The 24158-nt window shown below is 38.2% G+C and overlaps 2 protein-coding genes across 6 annotated transcripts in view; both read right to left on the bottom strand.

Moving 5' to 3' along the window:
* LOC129422198 (uncharacterized) overlaps nt 1-24158 on the bottom strand; it is a 261102-nt gene that overhangs the window by 140966 nt on the left and 95978 nt on the right. For 2 of the 5 annotated variants that reach the window (XM_055178257.2, XM_073856531.1), the window contains exon 3: nt 15711-23682. The exons of the other annotated variants lie outside the window; for them this stretch is intronic. In XM_055178257.2, coding sequence (XP_055034232.2) covers nt 22166-23682 — 1517 coding nt within the window. In that variant the 3' untranslated portion in view covers nt 15711-22165. Of the gene's footprint in view, nt 1-15710; nt 23683-24158 lie in introns of those variants that run through there. 5 annotated transcript variants of the gene reach the window in all.
* LOC129422782 (uncharacterized) lies at nt 3607-9052 on the bottom strand. The gene has a single exon (XM_073856593.1). It carries the CDS (start codon nt 6064-6066, stop codon nt 4900-4902), a length of 1167 nt encoding a protein of 388 aa, XP_073712694.1. The 5' UTR covers nt 6067-9052; the 3' UTR covers nt 3607-4899.

The following is a 24158-nucleotide window of genomic DNA, read 5'->3' as shown; positions in this document are numbered from 1 at the left end:
TTGAATGCAAAGCAAAACTTAAATAATAATAGATAAAACACCAATAATAAACAATTCCGTACTTTATTAAACAATCACATAAACATCATCTTGCTGTAGACAGGAGAAAGCAAAGAAAAAAGGAAGAAAGACTTGTATTAGTGACTTTACTTTTTTTCTTCAATTGCATTAAAAAGAATTCCTCATTTATAAGTCACTTTGGATTAAAGCATCTGCTAAATGAAAAAATGTAAAATAATGTACATGCATAAGTAATTATTTCCTGCAGGTGATTTTTCCTTCTTTTTTCAGTCTTTTGGAAACTGCTGTCACATTTCTCGACTTCACTTCAATAACAGATGAATGCCTTTGTCAAACATATTGTGTAATAACAAATACTATTTTTTTGCAAATGCAATTTACAAGCATACCTAGAATGATAAGAAAGGCCACGGAGGAACACCTCCTCAGTTTCCTGCCAGGATAATGCCTGCATTTCACATAGGCCATGAATGATGGCCTGTCCATATAAATAAATACATAAATTAATTTATATAAAACCATTGCATATATGACAAGAGAGAGAGAGAGAGAGAGAGAGAGAGAGAGAGAGAGAGAGAGAGAGAGAGAGAGAGAGAGAGAGAGTCAAACTCAAATTCAAATTTTAAGACCACCCCACAGAGTCCATATAAGGAACCCAAAACAAAAGTCCAAATGACACATTCTAGCTGACACGTTAATACTATAGGCTGGACTGGTTAATAAATAAGGCATAGTAAATTTGATTATTAGATAATTTAATGAGTTGTAAATAGCTGGCAACAAATTTATAACACAGTTAAATTGAAATAGATTCATTTTAATACTTACTTTTTTAAGAACTCATTAAAGTAATCTACATAAATTATATAAAGTAAAATAATTACTCCTGCATTCATTAATTCTATTTATAGTTTTAGGAGAAAATGTCCAGTAATTAAAAAATGTCAAACGGTAAATCTGATTAATTAATGTTGACATTCTTTGATATTAACACACTTTGGGGTGGTTTCCCGAAAAGGGATTAGTTTAAAACAGAACTAGGCCTTAGTTTAGAAAATACAACTAGTTTGATCAAACATGCCTTATTAATAACAAAATGTACACAAGTAGCCTAATGAGACCAAGCAATGGCCACTGATGTATTTTAAGGCATGTCAGTGCAAGTTGTTTTCAGTTTGGGCAGCTCTTATATTTAGGCTATTTAACCGCCCCTTAATGTATTTAAATGGTCTACTTTAATGTCAACTAATTTTAATCAAATTTTTAAAATGGCTTGTCTAGTCCAAGGTTAAAAGATAACGTTAGCTAGCTAATATTTAGCTATAAATATTTTCGAGGAAAAAAGTGTCACGGTTAATCCGTGTCATGTCTTGTCTCTGTTCCGATTGTTATCACCTGGACATTCATTGATTAATTACCTGCCTCATCACACCTGGTTGTCATTTAGTCTGTGTATATATACCTCTGTCTTCTGTTTGCTCACTGCTGGATCATTGTCATTGATACCCTGTCTGTTCCTGTGTTAATGTTCCTGTGTTCATGTTCCTGCCTTCACCATGTCTGCCCTCGTGTTTTTATTATTAAATGTTATTTATTTTGAACCTTGCATTTGCGTCCTGTCCTTACAACCCTTCAGTGTCGTGACAGAATGATCCAGCCCAAACTGGACGCAGCAGGTTCACGGAGGGCGGCTCCCCCAGGAGTTTCGTCGAGGGGGAGTAGTGACATCGGGGTACATTCCCCATCAGCCCCGATGTCTCTTGGGGACCACCGTGAGCGATCGCTCGCTCCTGCGGGAGGAGGATCGGCCCAGGCGGTCCCCCAACGGTTGAGTCGTCGTCGACGGTCCCTCGGAGGACCACCATCCTGCTCGCAGGGAGATCCGGAACGGACCACGCCCGATAATTTCCCCGGGGTGGCTACCGAGGGTCTCCGTTTCCGCGAGGGGATGGGAGATGATGGCCGGGGGCATCTGATCGTCGACGATTCCCAGGAGGGGGGTAATTCGTCTGCCTCGGTTCTCGGAGCGATCGCTCCGGTTCTCCTGGCGCCGTCCGGCCAACCGTCCTGTTGGTCTCATCCCGGCGGCTGCCGGCTTCGCCAGGGTCCCCAAGCCCTCCATCCCTCCCTTGGACTCTCGCTACCAGACTTTGTTTTTGTTGTGTTTTATGTGAGTGTCTGGTAGCCACTCGTAGAGGGGAGGGTAATGTCACGGTTAATCCGTGTCATTTCTTGTCTCTGTTCCGATTGTTATCACCTGGACATTTATTGATTAATTACCTGCCTCATCACACCTGGTTGTCATTTAGTCTGTGTATATATACCTCTGTCTTCTGTTTGCTCACTGCTGGATCATTGTCATTGATACCCTGTCTGTTCCTGTGTTAATGTTCCTGTGTTCATGTTCCTGCCTTCACCATGTCTGCCCTCGTGTTTTTATTATTAAATGTTATTTATTTTGAACCTTGCATTTGCGTCCTGTCCTTACAACCCTTCAGTGTCGTGACAAAAAGGCGAAAAACATACATTATCTGCTCAAATTTTGTTACAATCTATCTTTACAAATATTAAATGTACTATTCTATCGATGGGCTAAAGTAGTTTGATTAAAAAACAATTCAAATGAGTATGATTCGCTTAATAAACCTTGACGATACTTACGTTTCTTGTCACGCTGTCTCGAAAAACGAGGGGTCTGAGAATGCGGGTCTCTGGGCGGGGGTTTGTAGCTGCAGGCTCCGAGTCTGTTCTTAATAAATCTCAAAACTGCATAGATTTGTCTTCCTGATTTTGGACTGTCATTTAATAAGTTGGCTATAGTCAATTGCTTGCATCCTATTGTTTGTAATTCTTCCTTTTAAATACTTCATTCTATTTCAAATGCCTTAAATATCTTCAAAACTTTTTGTTTGACATCGGAATAAATCATCAAATACCCTACTAGGGGCGGATTTAGTGATTTGGTAATCAAATGAACATAATATGAAGAGTTTTAAACATGTTTTTTAGAGAATTAATTCATGGGTGTTAAGAACTCTATCGCTGGAGATAAACAAGGGGTGCACTTGAATTTATACAGTAAAGTGTCATATTGCTCCTGCTTTACATTATGTAAACTGTTTTTATATAAATGAACTACACAGATGTCATCTATTAGTTAATGTACACATATTGTACTTTAACGTTCGGTCTGCTCTTTGCACACTGCAAAACAAATGATTTTCAAGAAAAGAAAACTTAGTATTGTTGTCTTAATTTCAGTAAAAATATCTAAAAATTCTTAAATGAAGACAATTTTTCTTGATGAGGAAAACGACCCAAGAAAATAAGTCTAGTTTTTAGAGCAAAAATATCAAATTTAAGTGATTTTGTGCATAAAACAAGCAAAACAAATCTGCCAATGGTGTAAGCTTGTTTTATACACAAATAAATTTGATATTTTGGGGGTCATTTTGCTCATGAAGAAAAAGCATCTCAATTCTAGAATTTTTACTGAAAACAAGGCAAAAATACTAAAAAAAAAAATGTTTTCTTAAAAAATATTTTTTTGCAGTGTACTGTCATTTCAAAAAGACAGCGCATCAATTTCAAAGTAAAAATTGTTTTTATTCAGGTAAATGGAGGTTTGCAAAAATTTGCATGATGTAGCAGCACATTTGATTGCGGGATGCTTATATGACTTTTAAAAATCAACATAATTTGGTCAAACCTCATGTAGTCTGTCCAATAAAATTTCATCAGCAGCAAGTATTGGATATCTCAAAGACTCCCCACCATCTCGACAGATGTGGGTTTCAAAAAGTAGTCTCAATATGGACTTAATTATCTTCACCAATTATTTCACAATGACACACTTAAATCATTTGACCAGATTAGAAAAGAATTTACACTCCCAAGGTCTGAATTTTTTAGATACTTACAATTGAGACATTTCCTTACAACAAAATCATGAAAAAACCCCTCTCCAGTAGAATTGCTTTTCAAAGAAATACAAAATGGACATGCAATCAAAAATATAATTTCTAGAGTATATCTATTATTTCTATTGAAGAACCCAAATAATACATTACATATAAAGGAGAAATGGGAGGCAGAAATGAACGAAACAGTTCCTCTGGAAACTTGGGAGAAAGTATGCAGTGGGGTACACCTTGTGACCAACTCTAATAATTGGAGGGAATTCTAATGGAAGATAATAACCAGATTTTTCCGAACTCCACAGATAATTTCAAAATGGAATCCTTCGTGCTCAGAAAGTGCTGGAGAAACTGTGGCCAGCATGTTGGCAACCACACCCATATTTTATGGTCATGTCCAAAATTAAGAAATTACTTGAAAGATATATTTGATGCCCAAATCTTCCATTTTGAAATCCCAGAAGACCCTAGAATTGCCCATCTGAGTGTGCGCCCAGAGGGCTTTGAGGGTAGAGCTAAAATATATTTATTACAAATTATTTTTGCCACGGCAATAAAATGTATTACATCCCTCATGTGTTGTTCTCTACTTTTTTCTTTCTCTCTCTCTTTTTTCTATGTATTTAGTTATGTATTCATTTCTACATTTCTAGTTTTTGAATAAGTTTATAAACTATGGGGCCACACGATTATGGCAAAAATCGTATTCGCATTGAACTGGAAATGATATAGTTGAAAAATACAATGAATTGCAAGGCTGCAGAGAACGGTGCACCATTGCAGACTTATACTGTATACTACTGAGCATGTAATGATATTATATCAGTCAGTTATATTATAGATACTACAGCTATATAGTCACTGATATTATAGTCAGTCGTGAACTAAATTGGGCCGGTCTAAGGCATAAAACTCCAGGGCTGAAAATGAGTCGCACTCCGGCCCTGCACATGAATGATTTCTATTGAGTGTGAAATTTTGCGTGTTTTTTAAGGGCAGCTTTTGTTTTGAAACTCTTTTTACACTCATGGCATGTGAACGGTTTCTCTTTAGTGTGAGTGATCAAATGTGCATTAAGGTTTGTTTTTGTCCCGAAACTCTTTCCACACTGTTGACACACGTATGGTCTCTCTCCAGTGTGAATTCTCATGTGAGTCTCAAGTCCATGTTTATATATGAAACTCTTTTCACACTGAAGACATGCGTGAGGTTTCTTTTCGCTGTGAATCATCATGTGTCTCTTAAGGTGATGCTTAAAACTGAAACTCGTTCCACACTGAAGACACACGTGAGGTTTCTGTCCATTGTGAATTTTCATGTGTGTTGCAAGGTTACTTTTACTTCCGAAACATTTTTTACACTCATGGCATGTGAACGGTTTCTCTCCAGTGTGAATTCTTGCATGTATCTTAAGGCTCAATATAAATGAGAAACTCTTTCCACACTGTTGACACGTGTAAGGTTTCTCTCCAGTGTGAATTCTCAAATGTATCTTAAGTGTACCTGCAGTTGTGAAACTCTTGTCACAATGCTGGCATGCGTGTGGCTTTTCCCCACTGTGAGTTTTCACGTGCTGTATAAGGCCTGATTGAAAGGTGAAACTCTTTCTGCATAGTTGACACGTGTAAGATTTCTCTCCAGTGTGAATTCTTGTGTGTATCTTAAGGCTAGATTCAACTTTGAAACTCTTTCCACATTGTTGACAAGTGTAAGGTTTCTTTCTGGTGTGAATTCTCATGTGTCTGTTAAGAACACTTGCAGTTGTAAAACTCTTTTCACAGTGATGGCATGCGTGTGGTTTCTCTCCAGTGTGAATCCTCATGTGTGTTTTAAGGTGATCTTTTCTTCTGAAACTCTTTCCACATTGTTGACATGTGAAAGGTTTCTCCTCACTGTGAGTCCACTTGTGATCTTCAGGGCTTTCATCTTCACTGAAACTATTTTCACACTTTATGTCTTCTGTCTTCAGAGTTTCTTTCAGTGAAACATTATGGTTTATTTTTACAATCTGATGTTTCTCATCCACTTCAGCTTGACTCTCCTCTTTCACTTCCATCATATCTAAAATAAAGACAGTAAAGAGTTCATATTGATAAACCAGAGTGACAAAACACATTTGAGATGTCATGTATCCATGTTATTTTTAATGTGAAGTACATTATGTCATTTTTATTGTTAATTTCTGCTCTTGCTTTGTGCTCAAATCCATATAACACTTCTGGTGTTTCCAATATCACCAAACATTGGATTCTATCTTTTTATCAACTTGTTTTCTTTCAGTTATAGGACTGGTTTTATATTTCTTCTTTGAAGTAATTAATCAAAGGCCTAATTAATCTAAGCTCATGCACCTCAATATTGTAGTAAAAATATCCTTATCTGTGAATAGTGTTGCAAAATTCCAGGAATTTTCAAGGCTGGCAACTTTCCATGGGAATTAACAGGAATATATGAGAATTGGCATTACCACTGGAAGTGGACGTGCAAGATCTCAGAAAGGGAAGTACTACGTAGTTTTGGTAAACCATTTTCTCCATGCATGTGAAAAAATAAGTAACTGAAATTTGTCTCCCCTTGTGATGTCAAAATGGGATCTTATTATAATAATACTGCCCCATAATCTGCACCCAACCATGCCACTGCCATTTAGTGCAGAGATCAGTTTATTTGCATTTAAAAGGACAAAAACAGCACAATTTTGCTCAAACCTACAAAGTTGCAATTTTAACCTGTGTAAGGGTGGATTCATTACAGTGGTTCAGTTTGTAGGAAGGCAAAATGACTGAGAAATGTTAACAGCAAGATCATGTAAAACTGTATTTCTTGTCATTTATCATCCTTCTCCAACTTAAGTGCAGCTATGATAGCAAAATATGTGGGAGAGCATTGCTAGAATATAAATATATTGTATTGCAATATGTAGCGTTCAAGTATTAAAGGGGCGGTGAATTTGTCGATTTTATTGTTTTAAACTGTTGTCTGATGTCTACTTATGATGTTCGCGTGGTTTTTACATTCAAAAACATCAAAAGCAATAAGTAATAGGCTATTTTGTAACATGGATTAGTGGCTCTCTGGAGAAATGGTTCGTTTGAAGGGGCGGACCGCACTGAAGACCTGGACGCAGGGTCCGAAATTAACTTTTTGGCTCACCTGCTACGGGGACTGGTAGATGAAAAAATCCACCAGCCAAACACATTTTTTACCGGCCAGAATAATAAACAGCCTTTTTTGTCACATGTACATTAATTTAATTTGCTGTATTCATTGCAGGGCTCGCAAAATTTCTAAATCCCTGGTACCCCTTCGGGCAGACACTCTTCAGTTTTTGGTAGCCCGAAATGAATGCAAGTAGCCCGAATAAAAAATACAGTACTTTTTATGTAGAATATTAAGACAAAACATCTATCAAAACACAAATAACACATATCAAATGTCAGTACATATCAATCATCAGTACAAATTTTTCTTCTAACCGAAGTGAAATATCTATAAACTTCAGATTCTGAATCTGAAATATTAACTGAAGTCACAGATAAGAAAATGCCACTTGACTTTGTGGGCATAGCACAGGCTTATTCAATTTTGCCAATACAAAGCCAATAGGGCCTCTAACCACAATGTTTAATCTGCTATTTTTGTTGTTGTTTGGATGCTGTTGTTTTTTTAACAAACAAAAAGATTGGATTTCCATGTAAACCTTTTCCTGCTCATCCCCACACCAGATATACTCACCATTTAAAAGTGGTTTAGTGGGTCACAAAACTCACAGTTTGGATCATCCAGTTACAGATTGGATCATTTCTTCGATCAGAAAAACAGGGGCTACTGTCGCTTTAAGAGCTATTCTGCACAGAGTCAATCTCTTCACTGCCCGTACAATCTATACTTTAAAGCTTGCTGCGAGAGATTAAATTTTCTTACGTGACGATAGTAATGACTGATAGGACGAAGTTGGAGGATTTGCCCAACAAATCCATGACAAATCATTACGGATTGCTTCCCGTACTGCGTTTTTTTGCGCGATCGCGAAAGTGAAAGTAAAACTCGAGCACGTGCTCAAACGTAATTTAAATACCCAATGCCTCAATTTCATACACCATTATTACCCATCCAAATCTGTGAAAGAATTCATAAGCATTTAAATATATTTTTTCCTTCCTATAAGTCAAGATAGCCCAAAGGGCAGGGCGGGGATGCATTTGATAGCTAAAATGCAGCAGATAGCTGCAGACCACAAGTTACCTGCAGTACTAGCCAGTGGCGGCTGGTCACTAAGGGGCGCTGGGGCGCCGCCCCCTTAAAGCTGGCCAGAGAGGAAAGCTACTTTAACATGTTACCAAAAAGTTAAATATATAGTCCAAATTAATACAAATAAATTCATTTAGTTGTACTATTTCACTGTTAGTCATGTTATAATTTATTTAAAACAATTAAAAATCAAAACTGATTAGCTAGAAACAGACCGTCTCTAGTGCGGGACTTGGAGCGTAGAGACGTTCTGTGGCTAGCTCACTCATTTCCAGATTAGTTACTGGCAAACACATTATGTTGCATTATTATTTTGGTATGAAAATCACCCGCCAGTGTGGCGGATAGCCTTTTGAATTTAGTCAACAAACGGAAAATCTACCCGCATTTGACGCTTGGCGGGTGTTAATTTTGGACCCTGCCTGGACGTAATCGCCCACTGCTATGATTAGATAGCTTCATTCCCCCGTCATTACACGTGGGGAAATGTTTTAAAAACATTAATGTGATAAAACTAGCAGCCGAACACAAATATGTTTGAGCCACAAAAGATTCTATGTGCTAAAGATGATACACATAAATGACAATACGTAAAGTAGAAACAAAACTCGACGTGACTAAATTACCGTATACAACACAGTAAACGGGCATCAGAATCTAAACTGCGGCTGATAAATCCTTCCTTATCACTACCTTTGTATATTTCTACCTTTAAATTACAGTCGTATTGTTAAGTGTTGCACCTTTATTAATCGTTTAATGTTTTCAGTAAATTAAAACAGTCAAACAAACGTGTTTAGACACGGATGTTACAACAGGACATATCAAGCAATCTCTTCTAACAAAGCAATAGTGAAATGCGGTAACTTAAATAAAGTAAAATGTCTTATTTTTGACAAATAATAGTACATATGAAAAGTTCCAATCAGGATTCAGGCCCCACCATAGCACAGAGACAGCGTTGCTTAGAGTTACAAATGACCTCCTATTAACATCCGATCGTGGTGAAATCTCAATTCTTATATTATTAGACCTTAGTGCAGCCTTTGACACAATAGATCATACAATCTTACTCAATAGACTAGAAAACTATGTTGGTATCAGTGGTCAGGCGCTAGCATGGTTTAGGTCGTATCTAACCAATCGCTATCACTTTGTTTATGTAAACGAGGAAGAGTCATATCACTCCCTGGTTGAATACGGTGTACCGCAGGGATCGGTTTTAGGTCCTATCCTGTTCTCGTTATACATGTTACCTCTAGGAGACATTATCAGGAAACATAACATAAGTTTTCACTGCTATGTGGATGATACCCAGCTTTACATCTCCTCACATCCCAGCGAAACACACACGTTTTCTAAGCTAACAGACTGCCTTAGCGATGTTAGTGACTGGATGGCACATAACTTTCTTAAGCTGAACTCCAATAAGACAGAGATACTTATTATTGAACCGAATCGCTACAAACATAATATGTCAGATTACACGTTGCACATAGATGGCTGCACTGTGGTGCCATCTTCCACGGTAAGGAACTTAGGTGTGATGTTCGACAGCAACTTATCCTTCGATAGTCATATCGCCAACGTCTGCCGTACAGCTTTCTTCCACCTTAGAAATATCTCGAAAATACGCCATATACTGTCTACATCTGACGCAGAGAAGCTTATCCATGCTTTTATGACCTCTAGAATAGACTATTGTAACTCGCTACTCGGGGGATGCCATGCAAATCAAGTAAACAAGCTTCAGCTAGTTCAAAACGCTTCCGCAAGGGTACTTACTCGATCTAAAAAGTACGACCACATAAGCCCAATTCTGGCATCTTTACACTGGCTACCAGTTAAATATCGCATACAATTTAAAATATCACTACTCACCTACAAAGCTTTAAATGGCCTAGCACCCTCATACCTTAGAGAATTACTATCAGAATACAATCCATCACGCACACTACGGTCACAAAATTCTGGTCTCTTGATTATCCCTAGACTATCAAAAGTGTCTAAAAGTGGAAGGTCATTTTCCTACTTAGCCCCTAAGCTCTGGAATGATTTACCAACCGATGTCCGAGAATCAGACACAGTCGATAATTTTAAATCTAGACTTAAAACTTTTCTCTTCAACAAAGCATTCGCATAATTTGTCTAGTAAAAGTACTTAACTCGAAATAGTTATTTGTACCGAACAAAGCACTCGCGGTCATAAAACAGACCAACCAAATAAATAAATAAAAACCTTATCTTAACGTATAGTCGGATTGCGATTTTGGAACTTTCGTGTTCTTGTGAATAGTATACCATACAAACCCGTTTGCCACTGAACCTGCATTAACGACGACAGTGGGGCATCCGGCCTTAGTCAAACGGGTTGGCACGTACGGTTGGGTTGGGCTTTTGGCGCTTTCTTTATATTGCAAATACTATGCCATACAGACCCGTTTGCCACTGAACCTGCATTAACGACGACAGTGGGGCTTCCAGCCTTAGTCAAACGGGTTGGCACGTATGGTCGGGTTGCGATTTTGGCGCTTTTTTGTGTCTTGTGAATAGTATGCCATACAGACCCGTTTGCCACTGAACCTGCATTAACGACGACAGTGGGGCCTCCAGCCTTAGTCAAACGGGTTGGCACGTATGGTCAGGTTGCGATGTTGGCGTTTTCTCATGATCTTGTAAATAGCATGCAATATAGACCCGTTTGCCACTGAACCTGCATTAACGACGACAGTGGGGTTACAGGCCTTAGTCAAACGGGTCTACAGGTTTCATTTTCTCTTTCTCTTAAAAATCAGAAGGTGACCCTTAGTTACCATATATACCGTCGCAGTGGGCCCCCAATTTGCAAAATCCTCAACTGTGTATAATATAATTATGCCGCAATAGTTAGTCTGTCTGAAACTAAGCTGATTAAACCACAACACTGTGTGACACTTGCATTACATGTGAACGGCCCCTACGCTAATATGATTTTGTTTTTCTCTCCCTGTCCTGTCCTCGACCCTGAGGACAATGGGACAAACAGACCCAGTTCCGGTAGATGTGAAAGTCGACTCATCTCTGATCTACTGGTCGTCCATCACTGTGATGCCCAGCTGATGCCTGACCAACGACCACCGGCAGAACCCGCTTAAACCCCGCTTAATCCCCGCTTAATCTCCTTATCCGTTTATATGTGTTTATATACATATATATCTCCCAAGGGTTTTTCCCTCCTAGGACTTTTTATTTTTTTTTCCTCGGCTCAACAACCCGGGGTTTTTGTTTTTTTTCTCCTAGGGGGTTTTTTACCCCGGGGAGGTAGCCTGCTTGGGCTTAATTTAGCTTCTTCTCCTAGACGTTACATTAGTAATACGCTCGGTCATAATGTCGAGTCATAGCCTCAGCAAATTTGACAGCTTATGCTATTGTGTATTATGTTGTGCTATCTGTCATTTTTCTGTGCTTTTACTGCTTCTATTAATGTAAAGCTGCTTTGAAACAATTGAGTATTGTGAAAAGCGCTATATAAATAAAATTGAATTGAATTGAATTGAACTGTGTATACTGCTGTGTCATTGTTGTCAGATCCAATATAAGTGGTGCTTTTAATCACAGTCTCTCTGCAAATCCAGCATCGACTTCTTTACAAATAATTCCGTGTACACAAAGTTAACACACTCCCCACACGAGCTGGAACTTCTTCAAAAGCAAACTTTATCCACGCATTCCTAATGTTATGTTCCAAGCCTCCGAATTAAAGTATTTAGCTTCTGTATTGTTCCCACGTGGTTCTTCCACAACCGAAAATGCGTTTGCATGGTTTGTCTATCATAACAGATCACCGTGTCAAAATAAAAGTCTCTCAGAATTTTTTTTTTAAAAGTCATTTTGGTTAAATTTGTCAATCTTTAAAGACATGTTTGCTTGTTGAGACACACGTGTGTCACGCGAAGCTGTGGGCGGGGCTACAAAAGTGGTGGTTGTATTGGGCTTTGGGAGGTCCTTTAATTCTACTTTGACGTCATACTTTTCCAAATTCCAAACTCCCTTGTAATACTGGCTTGGTGCCAGTAGCACAGACGTTTTCTGTTCTGAACCTTGCAGGATGTTCATTTAAGTATGATGACCTCTTATATAACAAATTATCAAGTTAAAATTGAGTATTTGATTCACCGCTCCTTTAACATTAAATCAAAACTAAAGAACAGATTTATAAATTAAAAAGTTTAATTATTTAACATATTATAAAAGTGCATGGTTTGAAAAGGGAGTGGATGAAGCAAACGCTTATATAATTCCAAACCCCCTCACATTCAACACAAAATAAAATACAAAACAATATCCAACCAAAATAATTCAAAAACAAAACAACAACAATATTCTAATACAACACATACAAAAAACAATTGTCACTATACAATGGTATAAGACAAGCAAAAAACAAAACATCACACACATTTACACAAGACACTGGCCCAAACACTCACTGACCCAACACCCTCTCACCACTGGCATCATGCTGAGGGCATCACTCTCTGTGCTCTACATATTTCTTTAGTAATCTTTTTTTTAATAGATATTTGAATTTAATTATATTTGAACATGTTTTTAATTCATCCTCCAAATCATTACAAAGTTTCACTTCCCTCACTGAGATACACATAGATTTAAGAGTGGTTCTATAATTAGGCTAGGGCTGCACGTTTTCAAGTTTTTAATTAACCATTAACCGACACCCTTATCGGTTAATACTCGGTTAACCATATTATGCGCAAGGCAACCCAGAGAGACACACGAAAAAGGGGTAGTTAATTTTTTAACACCTTTAATAACTGGTTGGACCACATTTAAAACGAAATTAATTTATAGAAATAAAACGCAGTGGTAAGGACAGAGCAGCTTAAGTATGTCACTGACTTTGCATTCGCGGGGATGGTAGGCTGGGCGAAGGTACTCGCAGGCTCCGCGGCCGCCTCTCTATGATGCCCGGGTGTTGGCTGGGTTAGTCGCGATATTCGGTGAAACGGGGATTACCGGTGCTTTAGCCTCTCACCGGTTAGATCACTTGCCCACCCCGACACCGTCTTTCACCGTCGTTTTGATATTTTCTTGTAATTAAATAATTTAGCTTCGTTAGATAGAGCAAACACTTACAACTGAATGTGTCTGCTGCCTGAATTCACAGTAGTGGCGGTTCTAGGGAGGGGCCAAGCTTGGACCCCCTTTTGGCCCCCCTAAATGTGGGGTGTGAAATTATTTTTACAAATTTTTTTGCGATCGTTGTTTTTACATCCGTAATGAGACAGTGGCATAAACATGGTATTTGGCCTGTTAATGCCTTTAGTGTACACTGCAAAAAATTATTTTCAAGAAAAAACATTCTTTGTATTTTTGTCTTGTTTCAGTAAAAATATATAAAAAATTATTTAATTAAGATGCTTTTTCTTGATGAGCAAAATAAGAAAATAAGTATTTTTTAGACCAAAAATACCAAATTTAAGTGATTTTGTGCATAAAACAAGCAAAAAATGTGCCAATGGGGTAAACAAATTTTCCTTGAATTTTTCTTGTATTTAGTGTTTAAGAAAAATGTTCAAGATTTTTTTGCTTACCCCATTGGCAGATGTTTTGCTTGTTTTATGCACAAAATCGCTTAAGCCTATTTTTTAGACCAAAAATATCAAATTTATTTTCTTGGATCGTTTTGCTCTTCAAGAAAACGCATCTTAATGTAAGAATCTTTAGACACTCTTACTGAAAACAAGACAAAAATACCAAGAATTTTTTTTCTTGAAAATCATTTTTTGCAGTGCAGTGCAGAAAATGATATGACAAGAATAAGGTCTAAATGTAACTGGCCCCTCTAACAGTACAACTGGCCCTAGATTGCCCCCCCTAGTTGAAATGGTCTAGATCCACCACTGATTCACAGCGGAGCTGAACCCGAGTCACGTCACAGAGCAGCAGGTGTCAGATTTCATTTATTTCTGTCAGAGTTTGCGAGGTGAGCTGACTGACCAGATGATGCCGCGTGCTTACTTGTTTTTGTTATAATGCACATATATGATGTTTAATATAAGAGAGATAGTTTTGTTGTATTTTTTATCAAGAAAAATAATAAACCCATAATTCAAGCAGCGCTTTATGGAGGAGTAGCCGGTTGCACTGCTTGGACGAGTTCTGTGAGAATTACCTGCGCACATTGACTCAAGCACTTAATTAAACCAGCTGTTTGCACTCGCATTGCATGCAAATTTATACGCGATTTAATGCAGCTTACGCAAGCGCTGCATTTAAACAATTGCATAATTCAAAAGTGAAAGTAAAATGCGCACGTCTGCATGCATTAACCGGTGGGAAAATTCTGTCACCGCAGCAACCCTAGGTTGTATATGAAGTATATAAGCACTGGATTGCAATACTTGCATTTTGCCCTGTCATTCTCGATTTTAAAGTGCTTCCACGCTGTGCTTTTCTTTGCCCACTTCATATTAGAAAACTGGTCATGACTACTTCTTGTGGACATTACAAATGTCTGGGAGTGCTTTGGCGGTCTCTGGTGGTGCAAAAATGTATTACAACTAAATTCAATGCACGCCATTGATGCCACTTAACCGAGCAAAATGTTTCACTTGGTTAAACAATTTTTAATGGTTAATCGGTTAACCATGGACACGCCTAAATTAGGCAAGTATTTATTTTTATTTCCTCTTAATGTATACCTGTTACGGATGTCAGCGCAAACGTCCCCGGTATTCAAACATCACATTCACCTGACTTCTAACTGGAAATACATTTCCCACTATGCCCCACGCTCCGCTGATTACACTCCACCTGTCACTCATTATCCTGCCTATATACCTAGAACACACACAAACGCTCTTTGCGAAGTCTTGTTTTGCCCCGTGCAGCACTACTGAGCGTTATTTCCCTGTGTTTGTTTCCCTGGCGATTACTTTTGGACTGCCTTTCGGATTATTGATGTTTAGCTGCCAGCCTCGAGCTTGGACTGTTTACCCGTTTACGAATGATCTCTGCCTGCCCCGAAATTGGACTGTGTTTACATTTACGATTGCTTTCCGCCTGCCCCGATTCTGGACTGTGTTAACGATTACGATTACTATCTGCCTGCCCCAAGCCGTATCTGTGTTTACATTCCAGTTTTACCGCTACATTGCATTGCCTTTGTCTAAACTGCTGTGTGATACTAATAAAGATTTGCAAATGGATCCAACCTTGTCTGACGCGTCACAATACCTATGATGAGCATCTCTATCACGGAATAAGTTTTGAACATTAGAAGGCAAAGAGTTTTGAGATGCCCTAAACATAACTTGAACAGTTTTAAAATTAATCACATCGTGCAATTTAAGTTCATCCAACTTTACAAACAAAGGATTTGAATGATGTCTATAGTGAACACCAGAAACAATCCTGATAGCCTTTTTCTGAAGAGTAATCAAGGGCTGTAAGTGGGTTTTATAGCAGTTTCCCCAGATTTCAACACAATAATATAAATATGACATAATAAAGGAATGATACAGTAAGAGTCGAGCTTTAATATTCAATAAATGACATGATCTTTTCATCATTCCAACACATTTAGCCAATAGCAGTACTGACTTAAGTTACAATTGAAATGGTTATATTATAAATACATGAAATGGTAAATAATACATACAATTAACTGTTTCCAATGTACAGTATGTGAGATATTACCTGATAGTATAGAGAACAGAGAAATAAATAAAGTTTAAAAAACAGAGAATCACCATTGAGAACTGAAATCTAGGCCTAATGGCCTGAACCCCAGAGCTCATGGAGACCAGCCTAAAAAAGAAGAAGAGGAATAAGAGAGAGCAGACCCACCAAACATATTATTTTATGCCCTTGCCTTGACCATGTGACTAAACCTAACATCATACATTCAAACTGACCAATCAGAAGACCACCTTTAACCCCCAATGTGCTGAATAAAGAGCTCTGCCAATACTCTTTGATCACTATCAGTAAGCACAGGAATGCAGATGGTACAGGATGGAAATAGGGGTTGTGAAAAGTTGTGACAGAGTACTAAATTCCTACAAATTCTACAACTAAATTCCTAAATTCCTATTTCAATCCTACACATGCTATAATAAATTATTCATATGGTATTACAAGCTAGAACTTTACATACGCATTCTGGGAACACCAAAAATTTTTTGACATCTTAATCTCTTGTGAAATGTCCCCTTTAATGAAAAAAAAAAGAAAATATATAAAATATATAAAATGCAAAAACCTTGCTTGAATGTGGTTCAGATAACACAAGCATTTTGAGGGGCAATACGAAAGTGATTTAATACTGGGTACACACCAAAAGATATTTTACATCATAAGAGTTTCAAAATGTGATAGACCACAAACATGAGGATAAAATATCCTAGATTTAACCGTTTTGCTCCTATAGTGTGTGGTGTGCAATGATGTGTCAAAGACAGCACACCACACACGGACAGATTTTCAAACAGACGGCAGACGCTCGACTGTGAACACAGGAAATCTCGCAAAATCTCGCAATGTTTCTCGGGTCCAAACGTGACTTTACAGTAAACAAAGATGGCAAACAACGGGCATAAAGAAATTTCATTAATACAATGGATTGCTTTTTTACATCTCTGGTTGTCACAAAGGCAAAAAGCCTTAATGTGCATGTGTTGTGGAGAGAGACGCAAGAGAGAGACAAAAAAGAGTGTGCATGCATTGGAGCTCCGTCGAGTTCATAATCTAAATCCCATTTTCTTACTATCTTGTTCATATCTATATAAAATAACTTATTAGTTTATCTAAGGAATACTTTACCGTGACGATTATTGAACAGTATTACTAAGCGAAATGATTTATCACTAGTAAACACCCAGTGTTAGCATATAGCCCGCTAGCATCAACAAACGGTGCCGGCTCAAGTTAGCATTTGCTTACCGTCTGCTTACTGTAACTCTGCCTTCCCTTTAAATTTGGCCTTCTTAACATTAGATCGCTAACCAATAAAGAAACTATTATCAATGAAATAATTACTGACCAAAACTTAAATGCACTCTGTTTAACAGAAACCTGGCTTAAAGCAGACGATTACATCAGTTTAAACGAATCCACCCCACAAGACTATTATTATAAACATGAACCTCGATTAAAGGGAAGAGGGGGTGGTGTAGCTACAATATACAAAAAATATTTAATGTAAACCATAAATCCGAACTAAAATTTAATCAATTTGAATAATGTTGTTTAATATGGAAATAACTGGTCTTAACAACAAACAGCTCTTTCGTCTTAGCCACTATCTACAGACCTCCAGGCCACCACAAAGATTTTCTTAAAGAAATTGCAGACTTCCTGTCTGAGCTTGTAGTTGCTGTAGATAAAGCTCTTATCGTTGGTGACTTTAATATCCACGTTGATAACCCAAAAGATGCATTAGGACTAGCGTTTATGGATGTTCTAATTTCTCTCGGTATTAGACAAAATGTGTCAGGGCCCACGCATACCCATAAACACACATTAAACTTAATTCTGTCATTTAGGCTCAATATTAATGACATCGAAATATCACCTCAGAGCGATGCAGTTTCAGACCATTGTCTCATACACGGTACTTCTAGATAGGATCACTCGGCCCACTACATGCTACAAACTAGCCAGAACAATCATTTCCACCATTAAAGATAGCGTTATTAGCAATCTACCAGACCTGTCCCAAATGAAACATGTAGCAGATAATCGTGAAGATTTAGATATTATAATAGAAAACCTGAACAACGCTTGTTCTAGCACGCTGGATGCCGTTGCTCCCAATCGAAAAAAGAGAATCAAAGAAAAAACACCAGCTCCATGTTATGACCATCATACTGCAGCCCTTAAAAAAGTAACATCATCCAAATCATCATCCTGTATATTAGACCCCGTTCCCACAAAACTACTTAGAAGTATTCCCTGTAGTGTCAGACACGATACTAAATATCTTTAACTCATCGCTAGAATTAGAATACCTTCCAACAGCTTTTAAACTAGCAGTTATTAGACTGTTCATTTAAAAAAAGAACTCATCTTAATAACTTTATACCAATCTCAAATCTCACTTTTCTTTTTAAGGTATTAGAAAAAGTAGTGGCAAGCCAGCTATGCACATTCTTAGTGAATAATGGTACATATGAAAAGTTCCAATCAGGATTCAGGCCCCACCATAGCACAGAGACAGCACTGCTTGGAGTTACAAATCACCTCCTTTTAACATCCGATTGTGGTGAAATCTCCATCCTTATATTACTAGACCTTAGTGCAGCCTTTGACACACTAGATTACACAATCCTACTCAATAGACTAGAAAACTATGTTGGTATCAGTGGTCAGGCGCTAGCCTGGTTTAGGTCATATCTAACCAATCGATATCACTTTGTTTATGTAAATGAGGAAGAGTCATATCACTCCCCTGTTAAATATGACGTACCACAGGGTTCAGTTTTAGGTCCTATCCTATTCTCGTTATATATGATTATCAGGAAACATAACATAAGTTTTCACTGCTATGTAGATGATACCCAGCTTAACATCTCATCACATCCTAGCGAAACCCACCAGTTTTCTAAGCTAACAGACTGCATTAGTGATATTAGGGACTGGATTGCACATAACTTCCTTATGCAAAACTCCAAGAAGACAAAGATACTTATTATCGAACCAAATCACTCCAAACATTATATGTCAGATTGCAAGTTGTCCATAGATGGCTGCACTGTGATGCCATCTTTCATGGTTAAGAACTTAGTTGTGGTGCTTGACAGCAATTTACATTCGATAATCATCGCCAACATCTGCCACACAGCATTCTTCCATCTTAGAAATATCTCAAAAATACGCCATATGCTGTCTGCATCAGATGCAGAAAAGGTTATCCATGCTTTTATGACCTCAAGAATAGACTATTTTAACTCGTTACTCGGGGGATGTCATGCAAATCAGGTAAACAAGCTTCAGCTAGTTCAAAACGCCGCTGCAAGAGTGCTTACTTGATCTAAAAAGTATTACCACATAAGTCCAATTCTGGCATCTTTACACTGGCTACCAGGAAATTATCGCATACAATTTAAAATATTACCAATCACCTACAAAGCCTTAAATGGCCTAGCACCCTCGTATCTTACATAATTACTATCAGAATACAATCCATCACGTACACTGCGATCACAAAATTCTAGCCAATTAATTATCCCTAGAATATCAAAAGTGTCTAAAGGCGGTAGATCCTTTTCATATCTAGCCCCTAAGCTCTGGAATGATTTACTAAATAATGTTTGAGTGTCAGACACAGTCGATCAATTTAAATCTAAACTTAAGACATTCTTCTTTAACAAAGCATTCAGATAAAATGTGAAGTAAATGTACCTATCCCGCAATAGTTAGTTTGTCCAGAACAAAGCACTCACATACCTCATCTGGGTAATATACTTATGCCGCAATAGTTAGCCTGTCTGGAACAGAGCGGATTTTAAACCAAAATACAGTATGACACTAGCATTACATGTGAACGGCCCCTACGCTAATAGGATTCTGTTTTTCTCTCCCTGTCTTGTCCTTGACCCTGAGGACAATGAGACAAACAGACCCAGTTCCTGATGCTGTGAAGGTCATCACACCACTGATCTACTGGCTGTCCTTCAACGTGATGCCCAGCTGATGTGCGACCAACGACCACCGGCTGAACCAGTTTAATTCGCTTACCCGTTTCATATCCATATCGTGTTTATATATAAATATATATTAATCTCTCCCAAGGGTTTTTGTCATTCTAGGAGTTTTCCCACAGGGGTTTTCTCCAAGGGTTTTTTCATCCCCGGGACAGTAAGCTAACATTGGCTTAACTTAGCACTTTCCTGTATACGTTACATTATTACTACACTCGCTTGTACGGTTTATTCTTAGCCGTTGTATTGTGCTTCTTATATTATCTATCGATTTTTCTGTGTTTTCCCCTACATCTATTCATGTAAAGCTGCTTTGAAACAATTAACAATTGTGAACAGCGCTATATAAATAAAATTGAATCTCACTTTGCTGCGGCATGCAATTGCTATGGTTTTATCCATCATCTGCTCGCTTTCTGATTGAGTATCGTTTCATTTCACGTGACAATCTACAGCATGTGTGTGCGTTTGTCCTCTGGGTTCTCCCCACACATCGGGATTTCTGATCATAAATATTAAACATGTTTAATGTTTACGATTCGCAATAGGGGTAGCTCTGACGTTCTTCCGATCAGGTTCGGACACTCTTTACACACCTTACACCAAGGGAAAATCTGATATGATTATCTGTAGGGCCATCAAGATAATCGGGACATAGCTAGGATTGTTAGAAGGGGTGGAAATCGACCCAAATTCAACCCAATTATCTTTTGGTGTGTACCCAGCTTAAACTGCAATTCATCAACTGGCCGCTAGAGGCTCGCTCCAAAAGGGAGTTGATCCCCATAGATGTTATGATTAGGGATGCACCGAATCCAGATTTTTTAGGTTCGTCCGAATCCCGAATCCACCGTTTAAGAATCGGCCGAATCCGAAACCGAATACCGAATCCTACTCGCATCCTTATTCCATTAACACAGTAAAGCACATTAATGAAGTAAACAACATCCACAGCAGTGTATTTTTCATTTTATTTAATTTTAACTGTACATTATGCCAGGATGACAAGTTGGAAAAACTATTTTGACAATTACCATAAGCCTATGCATATTGAAAGCGATGCGTTGCGACACGCTCGTTTTTTCCAATAAGCAAGCAGCTCCGCGCTGAAAACTATATTTAACTTGAGTGAGAAGCTCAGCTCGTCAATGTCAGTTTTCACACGGCCGTCCAATTACAGTGGAGGAGGGGCGGGACATTACCACACCAACCAACCGGCTCACAGCTGAAGCATCACAGCTACCAAGCGCTCGGCTGAAAAACAGCTGGCATTTGGCGTCCTCAAGGCGTTTTCAGCCGTGTTTAAAAGTTTTGGTGTGTCCAACCCCTAAGGCTCACCGAAAGAAAAAGCTCATCTCCACATCAGCACCCGATGTGTGTAATCAACGGCCGCGTGACGTCAAACAGCGTAGCGCAAGCCTAGGGTTCGGTAGAAAAAAAATCTAGGATTCGGCCGAACCTGAACCCCGTCAAAAAGCTCAGTATTCGGCCGAATCCGAATCCTGGATTCGGTGCATCCCTAGTTCTGATAATAACAAATAACAGACTTCAAATGAATAATAAAGAAAAATTAATTGATGAGACCAAAACATTCCTGTTATATATATATATATATATATCTCCAAAGGGAATATTTCATGCTTGACCATCAGACACTGAAGGGCTGCAATGAGACAGCGGCAAATTCCAGAGGGACTTGCAGAGATGAGGTTGCTCTGGGTGGTGTACACGGCGCTGACAACCCACTAATCAACCTGAACTCAAATATCCAAAATTTTCAGAGGAAATGTTAATATAGGCTCAATCTTTACTAACTGACCACAGATTTGAAGGTTATTCATCTATATTCTCGAATAAATGGCTACGTTTTATGACACAAAAAGAGTAATATTTCAAATATTGTGCAGACTTTAAGCTCCACTGCCGTTGACGTGAAATGCATTCTGGGAAACTTGTCTGTCGTAAGTCCACACAAGTCACCTTCTGATGCATCCTCGATAAAATGAGCGGATCAAGAACACATCCTGAGATGTTATGTGAACTTGACTTGATGTGAACTTGGAATTGGAACAGTTCTTGGGCCACAACTGATGAGGTTTCACAAGAACACATATTGAGAAACGGCCTGGATCTTTTTTGCCGTATGCCATTTTTGGCTTTTGTGTGCACGTAGACTTTTAGTAAGGATCCTCCAGACAGTTTTATAAATAAGACCTCAGCTGATTTCTAAACTTTGTTGCCATATCCAGACTGTTGACATGTGAATGGTTTCTATTGAGTGTGAAATCTTGCGTGTTTTTTAAAGTTAGCTTTTGTTTTGAAACTCTTTTCACACTCATGGCATGTGAACGATTTCTCTTTAGTGTGAGTGATCAAATGTGTATTAAGGTTTGTTTTTGTCTTGAAACTCTTTCCACACTGAGAGCATTTGTAAGGTTTCTCTCCAGTGTGAGACATTATGTGAGTCTTAAGTTTACCTGCAGTTATAAAACGCTTTCCACAGTGATGGCACAGATGTGGTTTCTCTCCGGTGTGAATCCTCATGTGTATATTAAGGTTGGGATTTGTTACGAAACTCTTTCCACACAGTTGACAAGTGTAAGGTTTCTCACCAGTGTGAACTCTTGAATGTTTTCTAAGGTTACTTGCAGTTATAAAACTCTTTTCACAGTGATGGCACGGATGCGGTTTCTCTCCTGTGTGAATCATCATGTGTACGTTAAGGTTATTTTTTATTGTGAAACTCTTTCCACACAGATGACATGTAAATGGTTTCTCTCCAGTGTGAATTCTCATGTGTATCTTAAGTTTAACTTTATCTATGAAACTCTTGTCACAGTGATGGCATGCGTGTAGCTTTTCCCCACTGTGAGTTTTCATGTGCTGGAAAAGGCCTGAGTTTAAGGTGAAACTCTTTCTGCATAGTTGACAAGTGTAAGGTTTCTCTCCAGTGTGACTTCTCATGTGAGTCTTAAGTTTACCTGCAGTTGTAAAACTCTTTTCACAGTGATGGCATGCGTGTGTTTCTCTAGTGTGAATCCTCAAATGTCTGTTACGGCCACCGACAGTTGTAAAACTTTTTTCACAGTGATGGCATGCGTGTGTTTTTTCTCCAGTGTGAATCCTCAAATGTCTGTTAAGATGACTTTTATCTCGGAAACTCTTGTCACAATGCTGGCATGCGTGTGGCTTTTCCCCACTGTGAACTTTCATGTGCCGGCTAAGCCTCGATTTAAGGGTGAAACTCATTCCACACAGGTGACACGTGAAAGGTTTCTTCTCGCTGTGAATCCTCATGTGTTCTTTAAGGTAAGCTTTTGCTCTAAAACTCTTTCCACACAGTTGACATATGAAAGGTTTCTCTCCAGTGTGAATCCTCAAATGTCTGTCAAGTAAACTTTTATCTCGGAAACTCTTGTCACAATGCTGGCAGGCGTGTGGCTTTTCCCCCCTGTGAGCTCTCATGTGCCGGCTAAGGCTCGATTTACAGTTAAAACTCATGCCACACAGTTGACATGTGAAAGGTTTCTTCTCACTGTGAATCCTCATGTGTGTTTTAAGGTTAACTTTTGTTCTGAAACTCTTTCCACACTGTTGACATGTGAAAGGTTTCTCCTCACTGTGAGTCCTCTTGTGATCTGCAGGGCGTTCATCTTCACTGAAACTATTTTCACACTTTATGTCTTCTGTCTTCAGAGTTTCTTTCTGTGAAACATTGTGGTTTATTTGTACAATCTGATGTTTCTCATCCACTTCAGGTTGACTCTCCTCTTTCACTTCCATCATATCTAAAATGAAGACAGTAAATAGTTCATATTGATAAACCAGAATGACAAAACACATTTGAGATGTCATGTATTCATGTTATTTTTAATGTGAAGTACATTGTGTCATTTCTATTGTCAATTTCTGTTCTAACTCTTGTGCTGTGTTCAAATCCTATAACAAATGTCCTATAAATGTCTTTAAAACTTCCTTATGCTGTGTGTAAGACATTATACCAGTGCAAAGTCAAATACACTCACTGAGAAAACATTTAGATGACATCATTTTAAAAAGTTTATACAGTAGCTAGCTAGACAGAATATCAGATATCTAAATGTAAGATAGCACAAACATAATAACTATAATAATGGTTATTATGTTTATATGTGTTTGTTTGTTTTACTTTAAATACATTTCCCTAAATTTCCAATAAGCATAAATATTTTGTTTCTCTGAAGTTTCAAATGAATACGAGGAGTTACAAGATAGAGAGTGAGAG

This window comes from Misgurnus anguillicaudatus, chromosome 19 (genome assembly GCF_027580225.2).
Source record: "Misgurnus anguillicaudatus chromosome 19, ASM2758022v2, whole genome shotgun sequence".
Lineage (NCBI taxonomy): Eukaryota > Metazoa > Chordata > Actinopteri > Cypriniformes > Cobitidae > Misgurnus > Misgurnus anguillicaudatus.
Note: the sequence above shows the minus strand (reverse complement) of the source record. Positions and strands in the feature narration are given on the sequence as shown.